General features: G+C 35.9%; 1 protein-coding gene across 1 annotated transcript in view; it reads right to left on the bottom strand.

Moving 5' to 3' along the window:
- ANKFN1 (ankyrin repeat and fibronectin type III domain containing 1) overlaps positions 1–24391 on the bottom strand; it is a 555599-nt gene that overhangs the window by 120704 nt on the left and 410504 nt on the right. Inside the window, 2 exon segments of the mRNA XM_074261847.1 lie at positions 12247–12360; positions 14098–14292. Coding sequence (XP_074117948.1) covers positions 12247–12360; positions 14098–14292 — 309 coding nt within the window.

Here is a 24391-nt window from a genome sequence, read left to right as displayed (position 1 = left end):
TCTACTTATACAAATAAGCAACCTAAAGTTTTGGAGCATCACCTTGTTTTTTCATAGGCAAAAAAAGTAAGAATAAATGCCTGGATTAGGCCTCTTTTTTGGCCTCTTATCTTAGGGGATGGTGGTGAATCTTGATAGTGATCATTATTTTTGGATCAACATTCATATTTGGAGTACTGGAAATTCCACATGCCATTTAGAAATGAGGAAGAAGGCCTTGAAATGCATTCACTCTAAGGGGCAGGAGCACCTCAGTCGCCAGTCACAAGGGATAATTTATTATTTTTGCTCCTGACTTGAAACTAGACTCATGGCTAGAACAGTGATTTCTTAGGAAAATATACTTTGCCCCCTGGGAGAAACTCTAGAAAGTCGTCTCAGGCTATTGACAAACTTGAACGCTCCAAAGGGATTTGGCCAAAAATGAATCAAGAGAAAACTCTTGATGGGGGAGAAGGTGATCCAGACAGCTGCTCATCGTTTTCGGCTCCTGTCGGGTGCCAAGCTGGGGAGCCTTACTCGGACAGGGCCGTGTTTGAGTCTGCCTCCAGGGGAGACCTGCCACTGAGACTACTGGAAAAATATCAGCCTCATGGCGTCGGGGCTTAGCAACTGCCAGTCTCCCAGGGGGTAAGTGATACAGTTTGTTCTGTCTGGGGGTGGGGAGGGGCAGTGTGGGGGCAGTGGTCTGGTAGATGGAAAGAGCAGAAAAGGTCTGGCACACAAGGCCTCCCTGCACTCTACTTTTAAATCTGGATTGGCAGGCTGAGTTTGCTTCAGATGCAACTGTTGGGAGGAATGTCCCAATTTCATGGTAAGAAGCAAATGGCTTAGTGGCTCCCCTGCTCTCTTCTTTTCCAATTTATGGGCATTTTTAGAAGAGAATCTGGTGTCAAGGGAAAAGGCCTGGAAACCTGGGCTGAAATACTACATAGATGAGTCATTAAACATCTCTCAATCTGTATCTCTCTTTCCTTATCTGTAAACTGAGGTTCACATGAGCATCTAACCCCACAGTTGTTAGAGAGTATATGAACAAATGTGGGACTGATGAGAGAACATTTGAAACCTTTAAAGAACTCATATACATGTTAGTTTTTATTGCCTTATTAGTGTCTCAATCATTTAGGCAGGAAATTTTCTGGGATTTAGCCAGAAAATTTCCTCTCACAAGGGGAGGGTGGGACAGAGAAGAGAAAGAAAAGGAAGAAGGAATATGAGCTAGGTAAAGAAAGAAGAAGAGAGAGAAGAACCAATAAGAGGGGATTGTAGACAAAGTGGCTTAAACTCTAGGGTTTCCACTTTGGGTTTATAATGGAGTTTGTTTTTTTAAGTCAGAGAAAAATTCTGATACTAAAAAATTTCCTTGAAAATTAAATAATAATATTTGTGAAAATAATAATAATAAGTAGCATTTATAAATTGTTTGAAGGTGTTCAGAGGTTTTTACATAAATCTTATCATTTGATTGGAGGCTTCTTGAGTCCAGCAGTCAAGTTTAGAATGGGTGAGATATTCTTGTCTCTTTCATTCTTTACTGAGCATAGTGGATTTCAGTAAATATTTGTTGAATGAATGAGTGGATATGTGAACACTGGAACCTTGCTTTTATGTGAGATGTTAATTCTCAAAGGCTTTTCTTTCCTCCCATATTTAAAGTCAACCCAACATTGGTCTGATCAACCACAGTCACATACACTGTTACTTGACGCTAATATAATGTCATTTTGATCCTCTTTGAGAACAAAAGACAATAACCAACCAAGATGTAAATCTTGTTTGGAGAAATCCCAGGATGTAGGAATCTTAGCTTATATTAAGAGAGACAGGGTAGTATAATTTAATGAAGAGTTGGCCTTAAACACAGGAAACTAGATTCAAATCTTACCTCTGCCATATACTGACTGGAGGCCCTGGATGCATCATTGAAATTCTCAGAGCTCCTTTAAGGCAACTTTCTAAGAATATGAAATTATTCTGCAGAAAAGATGTAGACCTTTGTTGGTAGAAGGAGTTTCTTCATCTAGAAGTGGCCTATACCAATGAAATCACAGATCTAATATGTAATAGCTTATAGAAATTGAAGGTCCAGAGAGTGGTTGTAATGTTTCTGTTCTATATGTTGCTCAGACTGCATCTGGATTGTTGCATCTCATTTGTAGCAATACATTTTAAATAATTTTATGACAAACTCTAAAGTGTCCAGAGTGAGGATAATCAGCATAACAAAGAACAGAATATAACACCATGAACATGATGATATTTAAAACCAAAAGGGGAGACAATGGTATCTTCAAATAGGTGAGAGACAGTTCCAGAGGACAAAAATAAGGTTGATGGATATAATAACAATATCAGTAATTAGCATTTATATGGTACTTTAAGAGTTTCAAAGGTTACTTCATTTGATCTTCACAACAATTTTATGAGGTAGATGTTATTATTATCCCTGTTTACAGAAGGAGAGATGGAAACACAGGAAAGTTAAATGATTTGCTCAGGATCAGACAGAGAGTATGTATCTGAAGCACAATTCAAACTTAAATTCTCCTGATTCTGAGTCCCATGCTCTATCCATTGTACCACATAAGGGTCTGGAAGTTAAAAGGAGACAGACTAAAAAGGTTAAGAGCACACTCCTTGAAAACGGTGGCTATGTAAGCATGTGGTAGGATTTCTCAAAGGTAAGGAATTCTTGATCAGTAAAAGTATTTAAGCAAAAACTGGAATTTCTTAGATTTTCTAATAGGAATGGGAGAGAAGCTGGATTAGAGTATGGGTTCTTCTTCATTCTTTTAGACCGTGAACTTGGAAGTCTAATGAAATCCACAATCCTCTTCTTAAAACAATCTTTTATTGTATATATTCATAATTAAAAGAAACCCCAAATTTCAATGAGAAGTTAGTGAAAATAAAGATAGGTTTCCACCTCCCAAGCTCATAAATCCCTTGAAATCTATCCAAAAAACCCTAGGATAAGAACTCTGAAGTAGGCTGAAAGTCTCTTTCAGTTTCAAGATTCTGTAATTCTGTGATGATCTACATTTAAGGAAAAGGGAGAAAGCAGAGGCATAGATAATCTACCAAATAGCTGATGAGCCAGAATTAATTTATTTTGGTGTAGGAAAGATTAAATGGATTTTTTTAACAGCAACAAACTTGTTTTCACAATATTTTTTGGCTTAGGTTAATATAAGTATATTGATATTAGTATGCCTTTCCTGAACACACTGGCCCAGTGGCAAAGAAAACTAGTGAAGGCATGCTAAGTAGAAGGTAGAGATTATTTTGGTGTGATAAATTGGCCATGAATAATATAAAAGGTGCATAATCCATGCAGAGTTAATCAAGAGTTATTTTATTAGGTTATCACATTACTGTGAGTTAGGAAAAGGAGACATTAGTGTTCCAGTTATAAGAGTGGTTAAAAATGAGACTGAAAGAGATTAATTTATTTTTTTTAAATAAAAGTTATAACCAGGGCCGATTCAGAATTTAAATTAATTTTGATACAGTTGAAAGTGAAATTTTTATTGATACTGTTTAAAGAAGAATGAGATAATTAAAACAATAATAATGATAATAATAATAAATTTATGTTACAGTGCTTTAAGATTTATAAAGTCCTTTATATACATTATCTCATTTGATCCTTGACACAATCCTGTGGAGTGAGGGACTATTATCATCCCTATTTTGCAGATGAAGAAACTGAGTTTTAAAGATGCAAAATTAGTTGCCTGAGTTTACACAGATTATTATTAAGTAACCGAGGTAGGATTCAAATCCATGGCTCCTTGATTCCAAGTTTGTACTAAGAATTAGAAAACTGGATTCTGACACTTTCCAGGCTCTAATAGTTATATAACTTTAGGAATCTCTTCACCCCTCTGGGTCTCATTTTTCTTCTTTATGAGGCAACTGGACAATATATTCTCTAAGATCTTTACTAACTCTCAGGAAATCAATCTCATCCCATTCATCCTCTCTCAGTCCATACCAGCCCAGCCCTTCCTTTCCCAGCCCATTATATTATATTTTTTCTTCTAGTCTTCTACTACTTCCACTGCCTTTTAAAATTATCTACAGCAATTGTTTATGTGCAAGGAGGATACAAAACAAAAACAACTCAATAAGTAGAAAATACATAAAACTTCCCATTTTTAGAAACTTTATTGCTCAAATCTAAGTAGTTGAATATACCAGACTACTTGTTATTTTATAACAGTAGCTATCCAGCGCAAGCATCACTATTATCTAAACTCATGTCCACAGAGAAAATAAGACAATAGCTTGGTAAATCATTTCTGCATAGATTATTCAGATATTGAAGTTCTACCCTAAAGGAAAAGAGGCAGTAGAAAGAAGGCTAAATGTGCAATTAGGGAGCATAGATTCTCTCCTGAATTTGTCACTTATCACCTATATGACTTGCAAATTATTTAACCACTCTGAATTTTAATTTCCTCATCTGAAAAATATTAAAATTAACCCTGTTTAGTGTATTTAGTTATCTAGTTCCTTCTTCCTAGTTGCTGCCCTCAATTCCTTCCCTGCAGAGTTTTTATGGGACGTAGGAGGAAACTGAGCATAACACCTCCCTTGACAGCTCAGTCTTTACCCAGAACACAAAAATGATACTTGGGCTCTTTTCAAAATATAGGGGAAAGGAATAAAAACAACAACTCAGATCCAGTTTATCTCTACCCTTGGAAAGTTTGCCAAAATTATTAATAATCAGAAACAAAAGATTCTCTCTCAATTGGACTTAACCCCCAGTTAGGAGAGGAGTATTTTTTTTTGGAGGACCAGATCTTGAATACCATTTTTAAAAAATTACTAAACATTATCTATTCTTCCATGCTAAAGCAATTCTGTTGCAAATAAAACAACTCACAGATCAATCAAATTCATCCAGTTGGCAAAAGAAATTTAAACTACTTAAACACCAGCTTAAAAATAATTTTATAGAATAAAATAAACTTTCGAATCAACTTTTAATCTACTTGGACAAGAAGGATGGAGAGGACAGAGAAGATTATACTTTATGTCTTCTCTGAAATGGAACGTCCAGATATCTCTTCCAATTTTGTCTCCTGAAAAGTCCTGGACTCTTGTCAGTAGCTTCACAGGATTAAGCTTAGACTGCAGAAGCAATTTATACTATTTGTTGGTTCTAGGAGCTATAAAGTGTTAGAGTTGAAAAGTCCATGGCGGGAGGGTTAAAAAGAAGTTAAAATTGTTAAGTTAAAAGGGTTAAAACTGCTCTTTAGATTTGTTATTATTATTGTTCAGTCATTTTCAATTATATCTAACTCTTGAGGTTTTCTTAGCAAAGATACTAGAGAAGTTTGCCATTTCCTTCTACAGCTCATTTTACAGATGAGGAAACTGAAGTAAATAGGGCTAAGTGACTTGTTCAGGGTCATACAGCTAGTAAGTGTCTGAGGCCAGATTCAAACCTGACTCCAGGCCTGGCAACTCTATCCAATATTCCACTTATTTGTCCAGTGTAGTTTTTTTAGATAGGTGAATTTACAATAACTTGCCTGTTGGATCCACCATAGTTATTCTCTATAGAGGGTAACTGAATATAGAGACTTTATTAACCAAAGGATTCATGTTACTGAACTGCTGAAATCATTCTATTACAAACCTATAAAGAAAGCATGAACTTTAAAGATTAGATTAAAAACTAAATAATTAGATTATAATTATATATATATGCATGCTTATAAGGAAGGGTTTGGAAACAAGAATTGGATTTATAATCCTAATTTTTCCACTAATGTTCATTGTATGACCATGTTGCAAGTCAGAAGTGGAAGGTTCAAATCATTCAGTTTATACTTATAGAAGTTAAACCTCTCAGATGTTGTTGAATATAACACAGCCATGGTGATAGATCTGGGCAAGACTTGAATCTAGATTTTTTAATGCTAAATTCAGTATACTTCCAATAAAAAGACATTGCCTGGAATGATCTCTGTCTTGGCGTCTTTCTCTACAAAATACAGGGATGGGTTTGGGCTGGGTCCTAGATGTCCAAAATAAGACCATCTGTAACTCACCTGACCCTTGGGGATGCAGCCCAACTGAGATTTTTTAAGAGAAGAAATTTTGCCTAATTAGCTACCATTAGGTCCTAATCACCTGCCCACTGCTAGTGTTGTGTAACTGATTATTTCCAGGTGTCATTCTAGCAAGCTTGGATCAATTAGATTGTTATTAAAATTATATGTAGTTAGTGATTTAATTAAATTTATGCAACCTGCTCACATGTGGAGTTTGATGGTGTAGGATGCTGTGGAAAATCTCGCCCCCTCTAGGTTAGGTGGTCCCTAAGGTCCGTCCCATTCCTAACATTTGAAGATTCTGTGACCAAATAAAATTGAAAGAAAATCTAGAATTTATAGAACACCATAAAATCTTAAAAGTTTGTTCCATGTTATCTTCTTGGTCCTTATAAAAAATCTTTTGAGGTAGGTGCTATTATTATCCTTATTATAGAAATGAGGATTCTAGGGTTGAGAGATATTTTGTGATTTGCCTAGGATCAACAATAAGTATCTGAAGCAAGAATCATATTTTGTTATTTTTGATTCCAAAGCTAATACTCTAATCACTGCATTACCTAGTCACCTTAAAAATTTACAAGGCAAAAATAAAGAGAACAGGCCAATGAGGGGAATATAATAACAATGATAGTAGAAAGTCTAAGACAGCAATAGACAAAAGTCACACCATCTTTTCCAAGAAATCACTATGATCTCAGATCATAGATCTTTTCTACTTCCTTTCCCTCTCATTTTATAGATGAGGAAAGTAACAACTTTGTCCAAGATTGTGTAGGTAATTAGCATTGAAGATGGGATTTGAATAGAGGACCTTTGATTCTTAAGAGTAGTGATTTTTCATAAAAGTGTGTTGAAGTCAGTTCACTAGATTTTTCAGTGTGAGTATTTATGCTCAGGAAATTGATGACCTTTAAAAATCAGGGCTTGAATTATGGTCTTGCTGATTGTCAACCCTTAAGAAAATAATGGAAAAAATACAAATAATGCAAATTGAATTAAAAGTGTGCCATGTGTACCTTCCCCTCCCCCAGAGTCAATAGTTAAGCATTTACTAGCCTACTTCTGTAAATCCACCAAAACATACCTTCCTCCCAAATTGGAAATGTTCAAAAAATTTCAACTTTCTCTTTAGAAGTATAGAAACAGTGGTCTCCCTTTGCAGCTGGGATTATCCCTGTAGGCTTTCATTTTAGTGTGGATAGTGTTCCAATCTCTTAATTTATTTTTTCTCTTCTCATGAAGCCAGGCGAAAATTTGTAGTAATAAATAATAAGAGTTGACAAGTATATAGTGCTTTATGTTTAGAAAGCATATACCATCTCATTTGATCCTTACAACCTCCCTGTGAAGTAAGTAGTCCATGTATTATTTATAAATGGAGGAATTGAGTCTGAGAAGCCATGGACCTTGCCCAAGTTCACACAGCTGGCAAGTGTCTGAGCTGCCTTGAACACTATGAGTAGCTCCCTTCATGGTATAATTTGAAGAGCCCTCCTACTATAAAAATCTTTCCATAGTTGTCCCTGCCATAAATTCCCATTAAATTTTTTCTTATAAAATTATATTTTAGAAAATTTCTTATAAATTATAAATTAAAAATTTCTCATAAAATTCTATTTTATGAAATTTTCTTATAAAATTATTAAAAATAAGTAAAGGAGCTATGATTTCATGTGGCAGATAACTCCCAGTGTGGGGACTTGTCCATCAGTAGTGATTAAAACCTATCTCTTATGTAATCCTTAAGTCTGAGACTTTGGGGTAAATGCATTAAGTTCTGGTCCCAGAGTCATATAGCTAGGAAATAGCAGAAGCCAGATTTGAACACAAGTTTTCTTTTCTCTAAGGGGCTTCTTGCTCTATCCAATTTTTATGTGGCCTCAAAACTTCAGAAGATTAAAGATGTTAAAAATGCAAATTTTGGCAATTTGGTGAGGATGATACAAATGGTATATTAGTAATTTCCAAAATGGTTTGATCTCAGAACACGTTTGGGTGTTCTAATCTATCTAAATATATCAATAGAACACTTAAATATTGTTCCATGGGATCTGAGGGGAATGGAACCTACTTCCAAAATGAAAACTTGATTGGGAAAAGTCTACAGCAAAACAGAAAATAATTGAGCCTATTTATGTACTGAACAATCGCCATTGCCATAATACATAATTTAATATTTAATCTTTTAGAGAAGAAAACATCCACTATCCTGACATTTTCTCATGGAATTATTCCTAGGTTTCTGTGTTCTATTTTCAAATACTATTTGGGAAACTTGCGCTTATAATATTCTTAGTTCTAATTAGTTATCGGCAAACTCCCTATTAAGGGGATGTCTGAATTTGAGAGGCTTTATCTTGAACACAATACCCCATCTCCTGACTCTGGTGTTTTCACTGGCTACTGCCTATTCCTGAAATGTTTTGCCTCCCAATTCTCCATCTTCTGGCTTCCTTTAAGCTCCAAGTAAAATTCCATCTCTACAAGAAATCTTTCCTGATTTCCTTTAATGCTAGTACCTTCCCTCTGTTATTTTCTACTTATTCTGAACATAGCTTGTTTGTACCTAGTTATTTCCATCTTGTTCCCTCCATCAGACTTAGTTCCTTGTGAACAGGGACTCTCCTCTCTTTGTTTGTTTATTCATTCATTCATTTGTTTATTTGTTTATTTATTTTTGTATTCCTAGTTTGGTACCTGGCACATAGTAAGCACGTAATAAAAGTTTATTGACTGACTGAATTCTCTGTATTACCATACCCTGGAGGAAAAGAGCTTGTTAAACCCTTCAATGCCACATTTACATTTACAGTGGGTATAGCAGAAAGGGCATGGAATAATTTAGGGATAGACTGTAGTGAAAGTGGAGATTAACAATAGACATGAGGGTGGTAATTACTAAGGCAGGAGTTTTTGTACATCTTCAGTGTATTCTGAGAGTAATAGGAGCATCAAGGAGGTGGGATAATTGGTAGAATATATAAAGGCATTATAGAGGATGATTGAGGTTCTTCATTTCTTCTTCCAAGTCAGCCATTAATGACTATATCGGGGATGGGAAGTGTTGGTGAAAGTTAAGATTCTACATTGTCAGAAAGGTCTTCAATTATATATTGTATAATTCCTTCCTTTTACAGTTGAGGCAACTGAGACCAGGAAAATTTAATGATGTACCCTGTCATACAGATAGTAAGCATAAAGAGGTGAGATTTGAACCCAGATTCCTTGAATCTACAGTTCTCTGCTACACTATTGTGGCAACTTGGAAGTCATGAGAGGTGGTCTTCACCTAATGAACTAAACAGACATTGAAATGTCAAGATATACCTCTCAATTTGTATGTGGCTGGTGAAGAGCCAGTGATCTTCATGACTCTTTCCACCATGGCAACTGGTGATGCTATGGCCTAGAACCTCTGAAAGCCCAAAGGCAGTTTTCCAAAAATATGACAGCCAGTAAAAAACTTAGGTACCTAGAAGATCTGGATCATCAAGTCTTATTTGCCCTCAAATATTGTGATAAAATACCATTAGGCTATTGTTTAAGGTCAAAATCAGAATCCCCTGGTAGGTAACTGGCATTTTCAGAAATGATGGCAGCCTCCTCCTAGGATAGAAATTTGTCAGGAATTTTCCTTGAAATCATCATGATCTATTCCATAATGCTCCTACCCCCGCAATTGGAAAGGAAATGGAGGGAAGAGCTGGTATACTAATTGGAGGAATGACTACCAGAGGGTCAGGTCTGATCATGGTAGAAAGCAGATAAACAAATGATCAGCTTTTATGATGAACTCATAATTTGTGAAAGGACAGAAGCCTTGAAAATTTCCAAGGCTTTACCATAAGGTGAAGAAAAATAAAGGAGAGAAATTATACTTGGCAGTGTCCAGATCTTTAGAAGATAAGATGGGAAAGCAGACCATTTCAGACTTTGCTTGTTGCCCTTGCTGGGAGGTTTTAATAGTTATTGCATTGCAATAATCACTGTAGAATCTAATCATTAATAAACCTCCAACTATGAGTATTCCCAGTTAAAAAAGCAAAGCCCAAACTATCTAGAAAACAACCCATTTGGTGGATGCAAACCAGATGCCACCCTATGCTTCAACAATGTAACCATTTGGATGAATCCTTTCTGAAGCTCCAGCAAAGAACAGCAAAATGTCATTTTGTTCGACTGCATTTTGGTCACCGATCTAGAATCAACAGAATTTCACAGAAGAGCAAATGACAACCCATTTCAGCAACTGTGTGGGAGCAGGGAATGTACCTAAAGTAAGTGAGAAGAAGACTTGGAAAGAGGCTCCCATCCAAAGTAGTGACGTATCTGAAAATAGCTTTATGGAACAACTCATGCAAATTGATGAGAGGAGAACCAAAACTCACAGAGTTCTTGCAGCCAGGGAAAAGCCCAACAGTAGCACTCTACTGCATATACCTTCACATCACAGAATCCATGGGAGATATGGTCAGAAACCAGACAGCACTTTTGGCACAGTCAAGAAACCCCTGAAGTCTCCTGGTTTCAAATTGAATTTGAACCTCCTGAGCCTCAAGCACTACTGGTGGCTGTCACAACACCCAGCCCCAGGTCTGAAGAAGAGGGCTTATAAACAAGATGCTGTTAAAAAGCTTCTTGGATATCTTCTCACTGTTACCAAATAGCATGCTGATGAGTTGAGTGTAAACAAATGAGAAACAGAAGGATCAGATTTTTTTTCCTTACAAACACACACAAGCTTAAGCATTAAGGGGAAAAAGTGGTTGACCAAATAGGCTTGGGATTTTGCTGAACCCAGAAAGTCTGGAAAGTAGTGTGAGATGTTTTTGCCAAACCCCAAATACTGCTTGGTTAAACCTTCCCTCTAACCAATTGGATAATTGCAATTTTACTCAGTGGATTTCTTCATTGTTCCTTCTTTTTCTTTTCCTTTTTTTTTAAATAAGGAAAACAAAATAATTAGCTCTGTCTCTGGTAACTTTGCTGATATTCCTATATTAAGTGATCAAGACTAATCCATAGTTCCAGAACTGTCATGCTGTTTCTATGGGCACAATAGCTTTTCCTCTATTTAAAATAACTCTCATGAATGGTCAGGTTAAAGACTCAATTTATAAATTAACACCAGGAAATTCATTTCATGATGTAACAGACAATTCTATTCATAATGCTTAATGAAGCTCCTCAAGTCACTAATGGAATATTTGTGACCTTTCTTTCCCAACCTAAATTAAATACAAATCTCCCAAGAGAAATGTCAAAGTGGAAATGTTGATGGAATTTTCTGGTATTTATTCATTCAAATATTTGCTAAATCCCTACTATGTGCCAAATTTGGTTGTTGGTCTTTTGCAGAGCCTCCAAAAAGGAATTGTAGCCCTCAAGGAGCTTACATTCTATTGGAACACATGGTATTGGGATAGAAAATGAAAGAGCTCTGGATAAATTAGAGCTTTCAGAGAACTCACAAATAAAGCATGAGAAGGTAACATCTGTTTGGTCAGCACTGTTTTTGCTTTTTTAAAAAATGCAAAGAGGGAAAGACGTAGACATTTAGAGAAATGTCTGAACTTGATTTAACCTTCAAACACTCACTTAACTCCCACTGAATAATTTCTCTAATTTTTTTTATCATTCCCAGAAGAATGGATGGAAACAAAAAGGGTAATGAAGTCACTGATCCTTTCCAGAACAACTGCAGTCCCAGGAGCCTCAGTTTCTCTATTTCTAAACTAGATGTATCCCTGGTTGTTTGTCACTGATTGTGCTCAGGTTTTTTCCAGTGAAAACTTATTGGAGGGCTTTGCCCAACACCCAAAGCCACTTTGCTTAGGTAATGGGGTCCAGCATTCATTAAATGAGCATTTTTAGGAAGTTCCTACAATATGCCAGATACTGGGGAAATAAAATATCAAAAATCTCATCTATTTTTGAGGGCTCTAAGACTCACAGTTCAGGCCCCTATACTGATTTTCTTCTTATTCTATCTACTGTCATTCCTTTGCTCCCAGTAGGAAATGTTTCAACAGTAAAGGCCTATTCATAAGAGAAGATTATATCAGCAAGGAAAACAAACAAACAGAACAGGGGACAACTCCATCCCTAGACAGCTCTTTTTTTCCTCAGAAAGATCAATGAAGGGGAAAAAATGTCTGAAATCCAGTACCTTTATATTTGGTCACTACAGCTGCGTTGACACTATGAGGCTCTTGAAAGGTGACAGTGAGTGATGTGTTACTGGTTACCACGAGACAGACATTGGTTGGCACCTCAGGAGGTCCTGAGATCAAAGAGAAAACACAAGATCATCATAGCAAATCTCATTCAAACAGTGTTATCCCCTCTTCAGAGTGCCCTGAAATACACACCATAGAAGGTTTTGTCTCTACTGACTTTTGGACATTATCACTTAGGAGCCTAGTTAGCCAACCAGTTCAGATATTCAATGTCATCATGGACTTAGTGAGCTATGTCCAGTGTGCCTCATACTCAAGCAAATAACAGTTTAGCTCAAGAGAGAATCTTAGAAAATTCATGAAATGTTTTTCCCTATTCATTATTTCATTCATTCATTTCAATTATTCATTCTTTTCTACTATGTGTCAGCATTATGCTAAATGTTGGGGATGAAGAGGTAAGTATGGCTATGAAACACTACCTTATAGAATCAAATCTACATGAGTTCTCCTGGGACCTGTAGCTCCTAAGCCTTCTCCACCAAGGTAACCTATATCTTCCTGGGCTAACTTTTATGTATACTCAAATATGTGTATGTTGTTTTCCCCATTAGAATGTAGGCTCTTTGAGGGTAGCGATGTGTGTGTGTGTGTGTGTGTGTGTGTGTGTGTGTGTGTGTGTGTGTGTGTATGTGTGTGTGAGACCTCAGAGATTGTCATATAGTAAGTACTTAATAAATGCTTGTTGATTGATAGGTACTTTTTATCACATTTATTTCAAAAAGAATGAATAATTGAGGCTGACTATTCATGTAGATGTTATACCCCAACAAAGAATTGCTGGAATAATAATAATAACTTCAAGGCCTGCAAAGCACTTTATTGATATTATAATTTTATAGATGAGGAAACAGAGGCAAGGTAAGTGACTTATCTACGGTTGCACAGCTAGCAAGTATCTAAGAGTGAAATCCAACTGGATTTCAGCCAAATCCAACTGATTTCAGGAACAGCACTATCTAGTTGTTTGTGTTTGGTATAGAGTCAATGTGTATATTACAGTCAAAGCCTAGAACTCTGGCTACTCCCTGCTTGAAAGAATAATTAGCAAATGAATGAATTATGTTTCTGTTTAGTACCAAATACTAAGACTAACTAATTAAGTAAAAGTATCTACATACTTAATGACAATTCCCTTGCTTTTCTCAAGTGTGTTTGAATTTACTCTGAGAGATAGTCTCAGGGAAAGTTTCATATGCTTTAATGGAAGCAAAATACTTTAACAAATAATTATCTTCAAGAATAGAAGTGGGAAAAAACTAAATTAAAAAATTTGAAAATTATCTTCTTTGTTAGCTCACATTTAGCAGTTGCCAAAATTCAGTCATAGCTTATATTAACAGGTACAAAGTACAGCAGAAAATCGAAAACATAGATCCTGTGCTTTTACTAGAAGTCTTATAATTGAAGCAAAAAAAAAATTTTTTTAACAATATACTCTTACCCACTTTTTTTTAAGGTCATAAGGCTAAAAACAGGTCAACAGGCCCATTTTCATGCATTTTTAAAACTCATGGAGGGAGAAAATTGAAACAGGAGAGTGTATCCAGCCTTGGAGTCACTGGAGACACACATTTATAGACATGGAATCTTAATAATAAGAAAATGGAGCAAGAGATCTATCTACCCCTTCACCTAAATCTGCTCCCACTTTTTTCCAACTGCTAGGTTCCTAGTGTCCTTATACTGAATGGGTGGTCCCCCAAAGAGTAAAGACAGATAACTAATTGACTCAAAAAAAGATAGAAGCTAATCAAATTTGCAAGTTTGCTACTACTCACTGGCATGTTCAAAGCCTGTTTTCATGCGCTTGTAGAGTCGATATCTCCATTCCCAAGCTTTCAGTTGTTTCTCTTTATCTGTACTGTCCATACTGAATCCTTCGTTCTCCACCTGGGCAGACAGCTCATTCACCCTCTGTTGCGCTTCTTGGACCAAAATGTTGAGATGTGTTGACCTGCTTTCAAGACTGATGACTGCAGGGAAAGAGATTCAATTTTATAAGCATTTATTAAGCACTAATTATGGACAACACACTGTGTTAGATACCGGAGACACAAAGATATGAGACAGAAGAAAGACAGGAGAAAAAAAGTCCTACTCCCTATACCCTAAAAATCTGACTTTATCCTTGGTGAGTATAAATAGGCAAATAAATATATATGAATTTGAAGAGAGAGTGTGTATTGTTAATAAATAAGGTGATCAGAAAACTGATCTATATAAGCAAGGACATTGGAGGTTTTAAGAGGAAAAGGTAAGGAGGAAGGACACAATAGTTATAGGTATACAAATAGGAAGAAAAAAATAAAGAAAGGCAGTTCCTGCCCTTAAAGAGCCTATATTCCAATGGAGAAGGCAAAAGGGGGCTCAGAAATGAGAGCAAGGAGAATAAAGTTACTCATTGAAGAGAAATCTCTGAACTTGGATGAGAAAAATTTACACCTTTATTTCAATATGCATTAATTAGTTTTCTTTGTAATCCTGTGTTTTATTTTATAGATTATTTATTTTATGCATTATGTGGAGTCCATAGGCTTCAGCAGTTTAGGCAAGGAATCCAAGGCATAAAAAGACTTTAAAAATCATTGCATTAATGACAGTCATTTAAATTTCCATCACCAAGTGGCTGAGATCCTTATTTAGATGGTAGAATTCTGGAAATAGGGGAGAAAAAATATCATGAAGACTCCAGAGGAATTCAGAAGATGAACTAAATCATTTGAGACTTCAAGAAGTAGCTTTCTCAGTTGGATCTTTTAGATTAAGTTCGATACCTTTTAGCTTATGAACCCCAGGGCTCCTAAGGACCAAAGGAGATCTTCTCAAGTGAAAGAGCAATTCCATTCTTTCAGCAATGGGGGTGAAATTTAAGAAGACAATTCAAGTGGAAATTTGTTGAGTTGTATTTTGAAATGGAAATTAGGTGGTTATATATTCATATTCTTCATGTTCATAGTCATGTTTGTATTAATAGCAGGAAATGAATATTAATTTATAATTGTTCCTATTCACCATCAAATTTATTTACAGATGAGGTCAATGAAAAATTAGTTTAGTCCTTTTTCTTTTTTCTTTCTCTTTTTCTTTCTTTTTCTCTTTCTTTCTCTCTTTCTCTTTTCTTTCTCTTTCTTTTTTTCTTTTTCTTTCATTCTTTCTTTCTTTCTGTCTCTCTGTCTCTTTTTTAACTGCTGTTTAGAACACTCAGGACTGTGTTTTCCTGCAGATTTGTCATGGTTAATGAATGTTGCTCCAGCAGTCAATCACGCACTCTGAATACTGTCACACTTTTTTTTAAGCCTCAGTCATGAGCCATGACAGAAAAATAAACAAATAAATATAAAGCTAAAAAACTCTTTCACTGAGCAGCTACACTATGTGAAATCCCTGGGGAAAGCTAAAGGAGGCCAGAATAAATGATAATGTAAGTGCTGTGGATGTAAGAAAGCAGTGATGGTGTATGCACATGGAGGGTCTGAAGGAAAAAAAAAATACACACACATACACACACACATACACACACGCGCCCGCACACACTCTGGTGGAAAAATTGGCAATATTAGTAGCCTCAAGGTGCAATTTCCTGGAACACGGAGATTGACAAGCCAGTCCTAAATGTTGTTAATTTAACTAACTTCAGATTAATGGTAGAGTCTGCTGTGACTGAAGTTCTCAAACACAGTCTCATTATAGCCTTGCTGGGAATGTCCTAAATATAGGCTTGGACAGTTTCAAACAAATCCGTATACATTTGTGTATTTTTAGACACGAGTTCGGCGTCAGAGTGCATGTCACCGGTTTCTGGTTGATGAATTGACCCAGTAACTGTACTCTCAGCCCCCTCTCGATCCTCACTCCCCCTTTCCCCAAATTGTATAGAAAAGGAGGGATTGTCCTTTGGTTAAAGCATCCAGTGATTTTTTTTTTATTATATATGTACACATATGGTGGAATTACATGATTGCACACAAACCTTGGGGGATGAATGCATCATTTAATAAATGATTTTTAAAATGCCATGACAGCACTTTAATTCCATACCTAATTTATATGTTGTATGTATGTGTATACATATAACACATATACTATATACAATATATAGATATATATATATATCTTTGTCTGTGTGTGTGTATATGTGTGTAATACAAGTATATTCCCACTGAGATCAGATTTGAGAGGCAGTTTGTTATAGTGGATAGAAAGCTGGCCTTGGAGCTATAAGATCATAGATTTAAAATTTTGAAGGGACTTAAAAGCCCATTCAGTCTAATTCTCCTCCCTTAATTAATTAATTAAAATGTATATAGATGCATTTATATTTAATGTAGTTCATAGTTCTACAGCTCTGGAAGTCATCAAGTCATATTGTTTTACTTTACAGATGAAGAAATTGAGAACCACAGATGTAATGTGAAAGCCCAAGTAGATAGTGACAGAGGTGAGATTTGAACCCAGGTTCTCTGATTAAAGAGGGGATGCTACTCATACTGTTCTACATTGCCTCACTTCGTAAAAGTAAACAAATAAGTCAAACATTCTAAAATTCAGTCCCTTCATTAACAAGATATAGAATCAATGGTATATCAATTACTTTCTTTAAAGGGCTGCTCTCATAGTCCTTTCCTTGGGTTTGCTTTGTTCTTATGCCAACTATCTCATTTTGGAGATGAGGAAACTAATTTTCCAAAGTGACTTAATCCAATATCAGGCATAAAGGAATAAAATTACATGTCAGGCACTGTAATAAATGTTGGGAATACAAATATGAGCAAAAAAGAAACACAGTACCTCTGCTCAAGGAGCTTATAGTCTAATAGAGGAAGACAAAAAAAGGGGGGGAACTGAGAAATCAGGATAAGGAGAATAAAGGTGTCCATTGTAGGGGCAAGATTTTGAAATCTGGAATGTGAACACAAAGCTGGGAAGGCAATGAGAGATGGTCAACATGTGCTTCTCCAAACAACAACAAAATAATAACAACCACCACAACACTATTTCAAGCACCACAACCACCAATAACAATTAGCATGTATGTAGAACTTGAAAGTTTGCAAAATGCTTTACATATATTATTTCATTTTATCTTCAGAAGAACTCTAGAAATATTTACTATTATTATCTTCATTTTATAGATAGGAAAACTGAAGCAGACAGAAGTGCTTAGCCAGGGTCACACAGCAAGTTAATGTCTGAAGTGGGATTTAAATGGAGACTCCAGGAGACACTCAGCAGTGGAAAGAGGGAGCCAGCCTGACAGAGGGAGATTCCAGGGTGATAAGGGGGCATAGATGATTGGGTGTTGAGGGGGCAAGGGAGCTCCAGGTGCTGGAGGAAGTTTGAAAATATAGGTAGCATGTGGCTCTTCTAGTTCTTGACTTCATATCCTATACTGTGTTATCTCTGGAGACAGAAATATCAGGATTTAAGCTCTGTCTCTGAGATATACTAGCTATGTGGCCACTGCCAAGTCACTTAAACTCTCACTACAACAAGTAGTCTTCTAAGACTGTAAGTTTTCAAGAATTATTTCTGAATCAGTAGAATGAGTTTCCATACTGGGACTTCCTGACCTAGATACCAGTTTCTTAAACTGGGGGTTGCAACCCTATATGAGTCTCATAATTGATTGTGAGGGTTATAAAATTATGATTTATTATCAGCAAATGTTTGATTTGTATATCTATTTTATACCTATATGTCTGGGGTCACATAAAAATTTCTTGGGAGGAAAGGGGTCATGAGTAGAAGAAGTTTAAGAAGTGTTCACCTAGATAAAAACAACCTTTATCCATCAATTATTTGTCTTATCATACATAATTTAAAACATACACATTCCCCAAATAACAAAAATTCCAAGCTTAGGTCTCCTCATTAACCTCACAGTTATCTAAAATCTTGGCAGTAAGAAAAAAAGACTTAAAAAATAAATACAATGAAATATAGGTGATGGAATTGGAGAAGGGACAAATGTGGAATTATACTCAGGCTTGCTTTGGTGATGCTTTGTTTTGTTTGATTGAATAGAGAAGTCCCAGTATCTTCTTTCCAACTGCTTATCCTGCCCATCTACTTTTCTTTTTGGCTCTATTTCCTTCTTCTTTTATTATCTACCCTCCACTGTCTCGACCATACCCCCCCCCCCAATGCTCTACTCTTTCTTTTTTCAGTCTCACAAGTGCTGGAAACCTCCAAGCAGGGGCCTCCCTGCCTCATTCCTGTTTGTCTCTCCTCCAGCCCAGTAAAGTCCTTTCTGTATTGCCTTCCTCACCAGTACAATAGAGGGTCTGTGAGTGGGTGGTGAGTGGGCTGGCAGCTGGGTCAGGGACCCCTCCCCGACTCCTGATGTGGGCTTCATGCTATTGTAGTGTTAGATGACCAAAAGCCTTGGCTACTGAGACCTGGGGAGCTAATTAATGGCAGGGGGAACTCAGTGTGCAAAACAGATAAATCTAGAGACCTAGCCTGTGAACATGAAGATAAGGAATGTGCTAAGGATGAATGAATTTCCTTACCAGCAGAGTCCAAGAGCCTGACTCAGTGCCTTGTAACCCCAATTCCTTTTCTTCTCCCCACTCTTTTTCAATATTGGTGCATTTGGGTTCTAGATATTTATTTAAGAAAAGCTATCAAGCTTAAGATAAGCTACTAAGGACCAAATATGAAATTAATTTCTATCAAGGGCATAGTGACAAAATTACTCTGGATAAGGTAAATAAAATAAAACTATGTGGTATGGCAAAAAGAACATTAATTTTGAAGCCAGGTGATACATATTTATATACCAGCTGAAAGACTCTATATCTATGTGATGCTGGTCAAGTGGAATAGCTTTACTGGGTTTCAGTTTACTCATCTATAAAATGGGTGTGAGGTGATGTTTAAGGTCTCTTTTAACTTTAGAGGTATGAATTTAGGATATCTTGTAGTTCTTATTGGAAGAATTGGAGGAATTTACCACAGGGTAAAGCTGCTTTGTTAATGCTGATGTAGAGCAGGGGGATAAGAGTTTGGGGCTTGGAGATGGTAAGATTTATATTCAAATTGTTCCTCAGATATTGCTTTGCAATGTGATCTAGGAAAAATCATTTAACACTTCATAGTCTTGGTTTCCTCATCTGCAAAATGGAATTAGTGTTAACACCTACCTCAAAGGGTTACTGTGAAGATATATTAGCAAAGTACTTTGTAAGCCTTAAAGCATTGTTTGAATTCTTGCTATTGTTATTGTTGTTGATATTTAATGCAAGTTTAGTAATGTCTTTGCTTCTTCTAATTATGGATGGAGAAACTGGAGTGTAGTGAGATTACATATTCTATTCAAAAATTTTTGTTCCCTTTGAATCACAAATAGGTACCTGAAAAGGCCACTATGTGCTATTTATTATAATTCAACAAAAGGACTTGTCCTTTAAGAAAAATCAGTGACCAAATGCATTGTTGGTGGAGTTGTGAAAGAATCCTGCCATTTTGGAGAGCAATTTGGAACTATACTCAAAAAGTTACTAAACTCTGCAAATCCTTTGATCCAGCAGTGTTTCTACTGGGCTCATGTCCCAAAGAGATATTAAAGAAGGAAAAGGGACCCACATGTTCAAAAATGTTTGTGGCAGCTGTTTTTGCAGTGGCTAGAAACTGGAAATTGAATGGATACTTACTAATTGGAGAATAGCTAAGTAAATTGTGGTATATGAATGTTATGAAATATTATTATTCTATAAGAAATGACTAGCAGGATGAATACAGAAAGGCTTAGAGAGATTTACATGAACTGATGCTAAATGAAATGAGCAGAACTAGGAGATCATTATACACTTCAATAACAATACTACATGATGATTAATTATGATGGATGTGGCTCTCTTCAACAATGAGAGGATCCAAATCAATTTCAACTGATCTCTAATTGAGAAAGAACACTAGGAAATGAGTATGGACCACAACATAGCATTTACTCTCTTTCTGTTATTGTTTGCTTGCATTTTTGTTTTTTCTTCTCTGGTTATTTTTACCTTCTTTCTAAATCTGATCTTTCTTGTGCAACAAGATAATTATATGAATATGTATACATATATTGTATTTAACATATAGTTTAACATATTTAACATGTATGGGACTATCTGCCATCTAGGGGATGTGGTGGAAAGAAGAAGGGGAAAAGTTGAAACAGAAATTTTTGCAAGTGTCATTGTTGAAAAGTTACCCATGCATATGTTTTGTATTTAAAAATCTATAATAAAAACAATCAAAATGTAAAAAAGAAAAGAAAAGAAAAATCAGTAACCTTATTAAAAGAATAGATGGTAAACATCAAAATTTCCAATGATACTAATCTGGGGGAATAATTAATTTATTAGTTGACAGTATCCAAAAAAATCTTGACAGGCCAGAATGATAGACATTGTCTAAGATAATAAAACTAAATAGTGATAAATGTAAAATTTTAACATTGTGGTTCAATAAATCAATTTTATAAGTATAGAATAGTCATTCATTCAACTAACATTTATTAAATCCTTACTATGCACTAGATGTTGTGCTAGGTGCTATGTATGTAAAGGATAATCCTTGCTCTCAATGGGATCATATCCTAATGGAGGGGGAGTCAGTATGTAAATAATTATGTACATATAGGGTAAATTGAAGATAATCAATAGACTGGAAGCATTAACATTAAGAGGCATCAAAAAAGATTTCTCATAGAAAATGGATGTTAACTGGGACTTAAAGGAAGCCAAGAGGAATGAAGATGAAGAGAGAGAGTATTTCAGACATGGAAGCCAGTCCCCTCCAAAATGCCAAGAGCCAGGAAATGAAGTGTCTGCTTTGAGGGACAGCAAGGAGGAAAACATTATTTAGTTGCAAAGTATGTCATGAAATTTAATATGATTAATATGTAAGAAGACAGAAAAGGTGGGAAAGGGACAGGATAGGAAAGGCTTTGAACACAAAATAGAGATTTATTTTAAAAAATACCTAGGGCCTCCAAGGTCCATAGGACTCAACAAATTAATAGGGAGGTAAAAAATGCTGGTTTCTATGATTTTAGATCACATGAAAATAGACACAGTTTTTAGGATTAGGGAAATAGTAAGCCAGTGGATTATACTCTTCCCTAGGTCAGCCCAATGCTAAGTATCAGATGTTAGAAAGAAAACTGGCAAATTGTAGAATGAGTCAAATAGAGCCATGGAAATGGTAGAGGAACTTGAGCTCACGTCACAAGAAAAGTCATTTGAAGTAAATAGGGTTGTTTAGCTTTATGAAGAGAAGATTCATGTGGGCATGATAACTATCATTCAGTCATTTTCAATCATGTCTGACTATGACCCCATTTGGGATTTTCTTAGCAAAGATACTGGAGTGGTCTGCCATTTCCTTGTCCAGCTCATTTTACAGATAAGGAAATTGAGGCAAACAGGGTTAAGTGATTTGGCTAGAGTCACACAGGTAGAAAGTGTCTAAAACAAAGTCTGAACTCAGGGAAATGAGTCTTCTTATCTCTAGGTCCACTATCCATTGCACTATCTTGGTGCTCCAAACTATTTTAAAAGTTGTTCTGTGGAAGAAGAATTATAATTGTTCTCTGGAAATAGGACAATAAATGGAAATAGTTAAGGGGCAAAGTTAGGCTTGAAGTAAAAAAAAAAGAAAGAAAAAAAAGAAAACTTAGTAACAACTAGAGCTATAATAATGTGGATTGGATGTTTTAAAATTCAAAAGTGGGATCCCCTTTACTGGAGGATTCAAGTAAATCTAGGCTTTAATTAGCCAGGCATGGGGACAATTAGGTTTCTTAATGGAATCTGGCTTGGCTTAGGTTAGCATTGAGATCTCTTCCAGAAATGGAATTCTTTGATTGGAACCAGGGGGTAGCTACTTGGTACAGTGGAGAGTGTATATGCTTGGAGTTAGGAAACAAATTCAAAACCTGTTTCAGACACTAGTTGTGTAACACTTAGTCTTCTTTAATTTCCTCAACTGTAAAATGGGGATGATATTAGTATCTACTTTTCAGCGTTATATTAAGGATAAAATAATATATTTATATGATTTGGCATATAGTAGGTGGTACATAAGGCCTTTTCTTCTTATTAAATCTATTTGTTCACATTCTCCTCAGTCAGATTATTGTAAGAGCTTCCTGATTGGTCTCCCTGAAATCTTTCTCTCCACTCAAGTTTTTCTTAATACTCCAACTACTTTAATGTCCTGCCTCCTAAACTACCTTACATTGACTTTTTGAGGATATATTTGCATGTATTCACCTTTTTATTTGTATTTATGTGTGCGTATATATATATATGTATATATATATGTGTGTGTGTGTGTATGTATAACAACATATATGTTTGAGCTTTGGATGTAACATTATAATGTAAACTCCTCCCATGTAGGGATTATTTCATTCTTTGTATCTCTAGTACAGAGCCTAATTATAGAATATAGTAAATGTTGAATGATTGATTGACCAATTGATTGAATGTGTCTATTAATGCTGGTGATATCTGAAAAAAAAAAACTTCATTGTTGGCATGGAGGATCACTGATGACCCACATTTTACAAACTCTAAAAAGGGAAATAGAGGCTTATACTGAGATGATTATAGTAGATTCTCTGGTAAAAATCTATTGAGCTACTTTAAAACATACCAAAGTGACACAGTGGATGGAATGCTAGGCCTAGAGTCAGAAAGACTCATGTTCCTGAGTTTATATCTGCCCTCAGATACAGACTAGCTGTGTGGCTCTGGGCAAGTCACTAAACCCTGTTTGCCTCAGTTTCCTCATCCATACAATGAGCTGGAGAAAGAAGGAGCCAACCATTCCAGCATCTTTGCCATGGAAATCCCCAAAGGAATCACAAAGAGTTGGACACAACTGAAATGACTGAAGATCAACAAAAATACATTAGCTAGTGAAATCAGATTACTCAAGGATGAAACAAGATAGCTGCCTACTATAATTATACTTCAGAAGAGGCAACTTTGACTTGGATTCTATCTACAGAATGCCTAAACAATGGATTGAAGAATGGGGGAAAAACCTGTCAATCCACACATATGTTTACTCAAACTGTTTCTGTTTCCACTGAATTGACATCGTTGTCTTGACAACGGCTCAGATGTGTGACTATAAAATCATGAGCTTGATTTTTTTTTAAATAGACAGACTAGAACTTAAGATTGTCATCCTTTTTTAAAGGAGTCATTTTAGGAGGTGACTCATTCTCTCCAATGATGCTGACTTTGATAAAAAAATGTTTCTGGAGCTCATCTTTGGGAATTGCCTTCAGAGGAATGGCACGTTCTTGGGAATGATGCTTGTCAATGATGGCAAATCTGTTCCTTTTTGTTTTTTTTCCAATAAGGAGAAATAGTCAAAAGTTAACCACATCCAAGCCTGCAGGGTTGCCTAATCAGCCCTGAAATCCAGTAAAATCTGGTCAAAATATGTTAATCTTGGGGTCAAGAAAAAAGTACAAGTATAAAGTAATGATTCCAGTGTTCTTATGTAGTCCCCTATATACCTTTTAAGGAAATTTCAGATCATCCTTCAATTTGGAATCAGCGAATCTGGGTTCATATCCCACCTTTGCCATTTAATAGCTATGTGACCTTGGGCAATCACTTAACTATTATGGATTTAGTTTTTCCATTCTTTAAATAATTGGGTTGATTTAGGTGACCTTTGAATCTGTGACCATCTTATCCCATGGCTACATTAACAATCATAAATCCAAAAGGATTTATCCTGGCTATCCTGTGAATTAGGAGAGAATTCAGAAACCTAGCTGTTTGGCTGGTAGTTATAAGACTAGGGAAGAGACACAAGTGATGTGAGAGAAGAAATAGATATCTTCTCCTTCCCACAGCTAGTAATCTCAAATTTATAGATTGTCACTTAGCAATGAAACCGGTGATCAGAAGGGGAAAAAAATCACAACAAAAACTGTGAACCTATAATGTATCTTCCCTAAAAGGGGTCATAATTGGAAGTATGAGTTAGATGGAAGCTTCTTTGCTCCAGAAGGAAGGAGAAGGGATAGACTAAAAGGCAGAGATGGCCATTCCT

The sequence above is a fragment of the Sminthopsis crassicaudata genome, chromosome 4 (assembly GCF_048593235.1).
Source record: "Sminthopsis crassicaudata isolate SCR6 chromosome 4, ASM4859323v1, whole genome shotgun sequence".
Taxonomy (NCBI): domain Eukaryota; kingdom Metazoa; phylum Chordata; class Mammalia; order Dasyuromorphia; family Dasyuridae; genus Sminthopsis; species Sminthopsis crassicaudata.
Note: the sequence above shows the minus strand (reverse complement) of the source record. Positions and strands in the feature narration are given on the sequence as shown.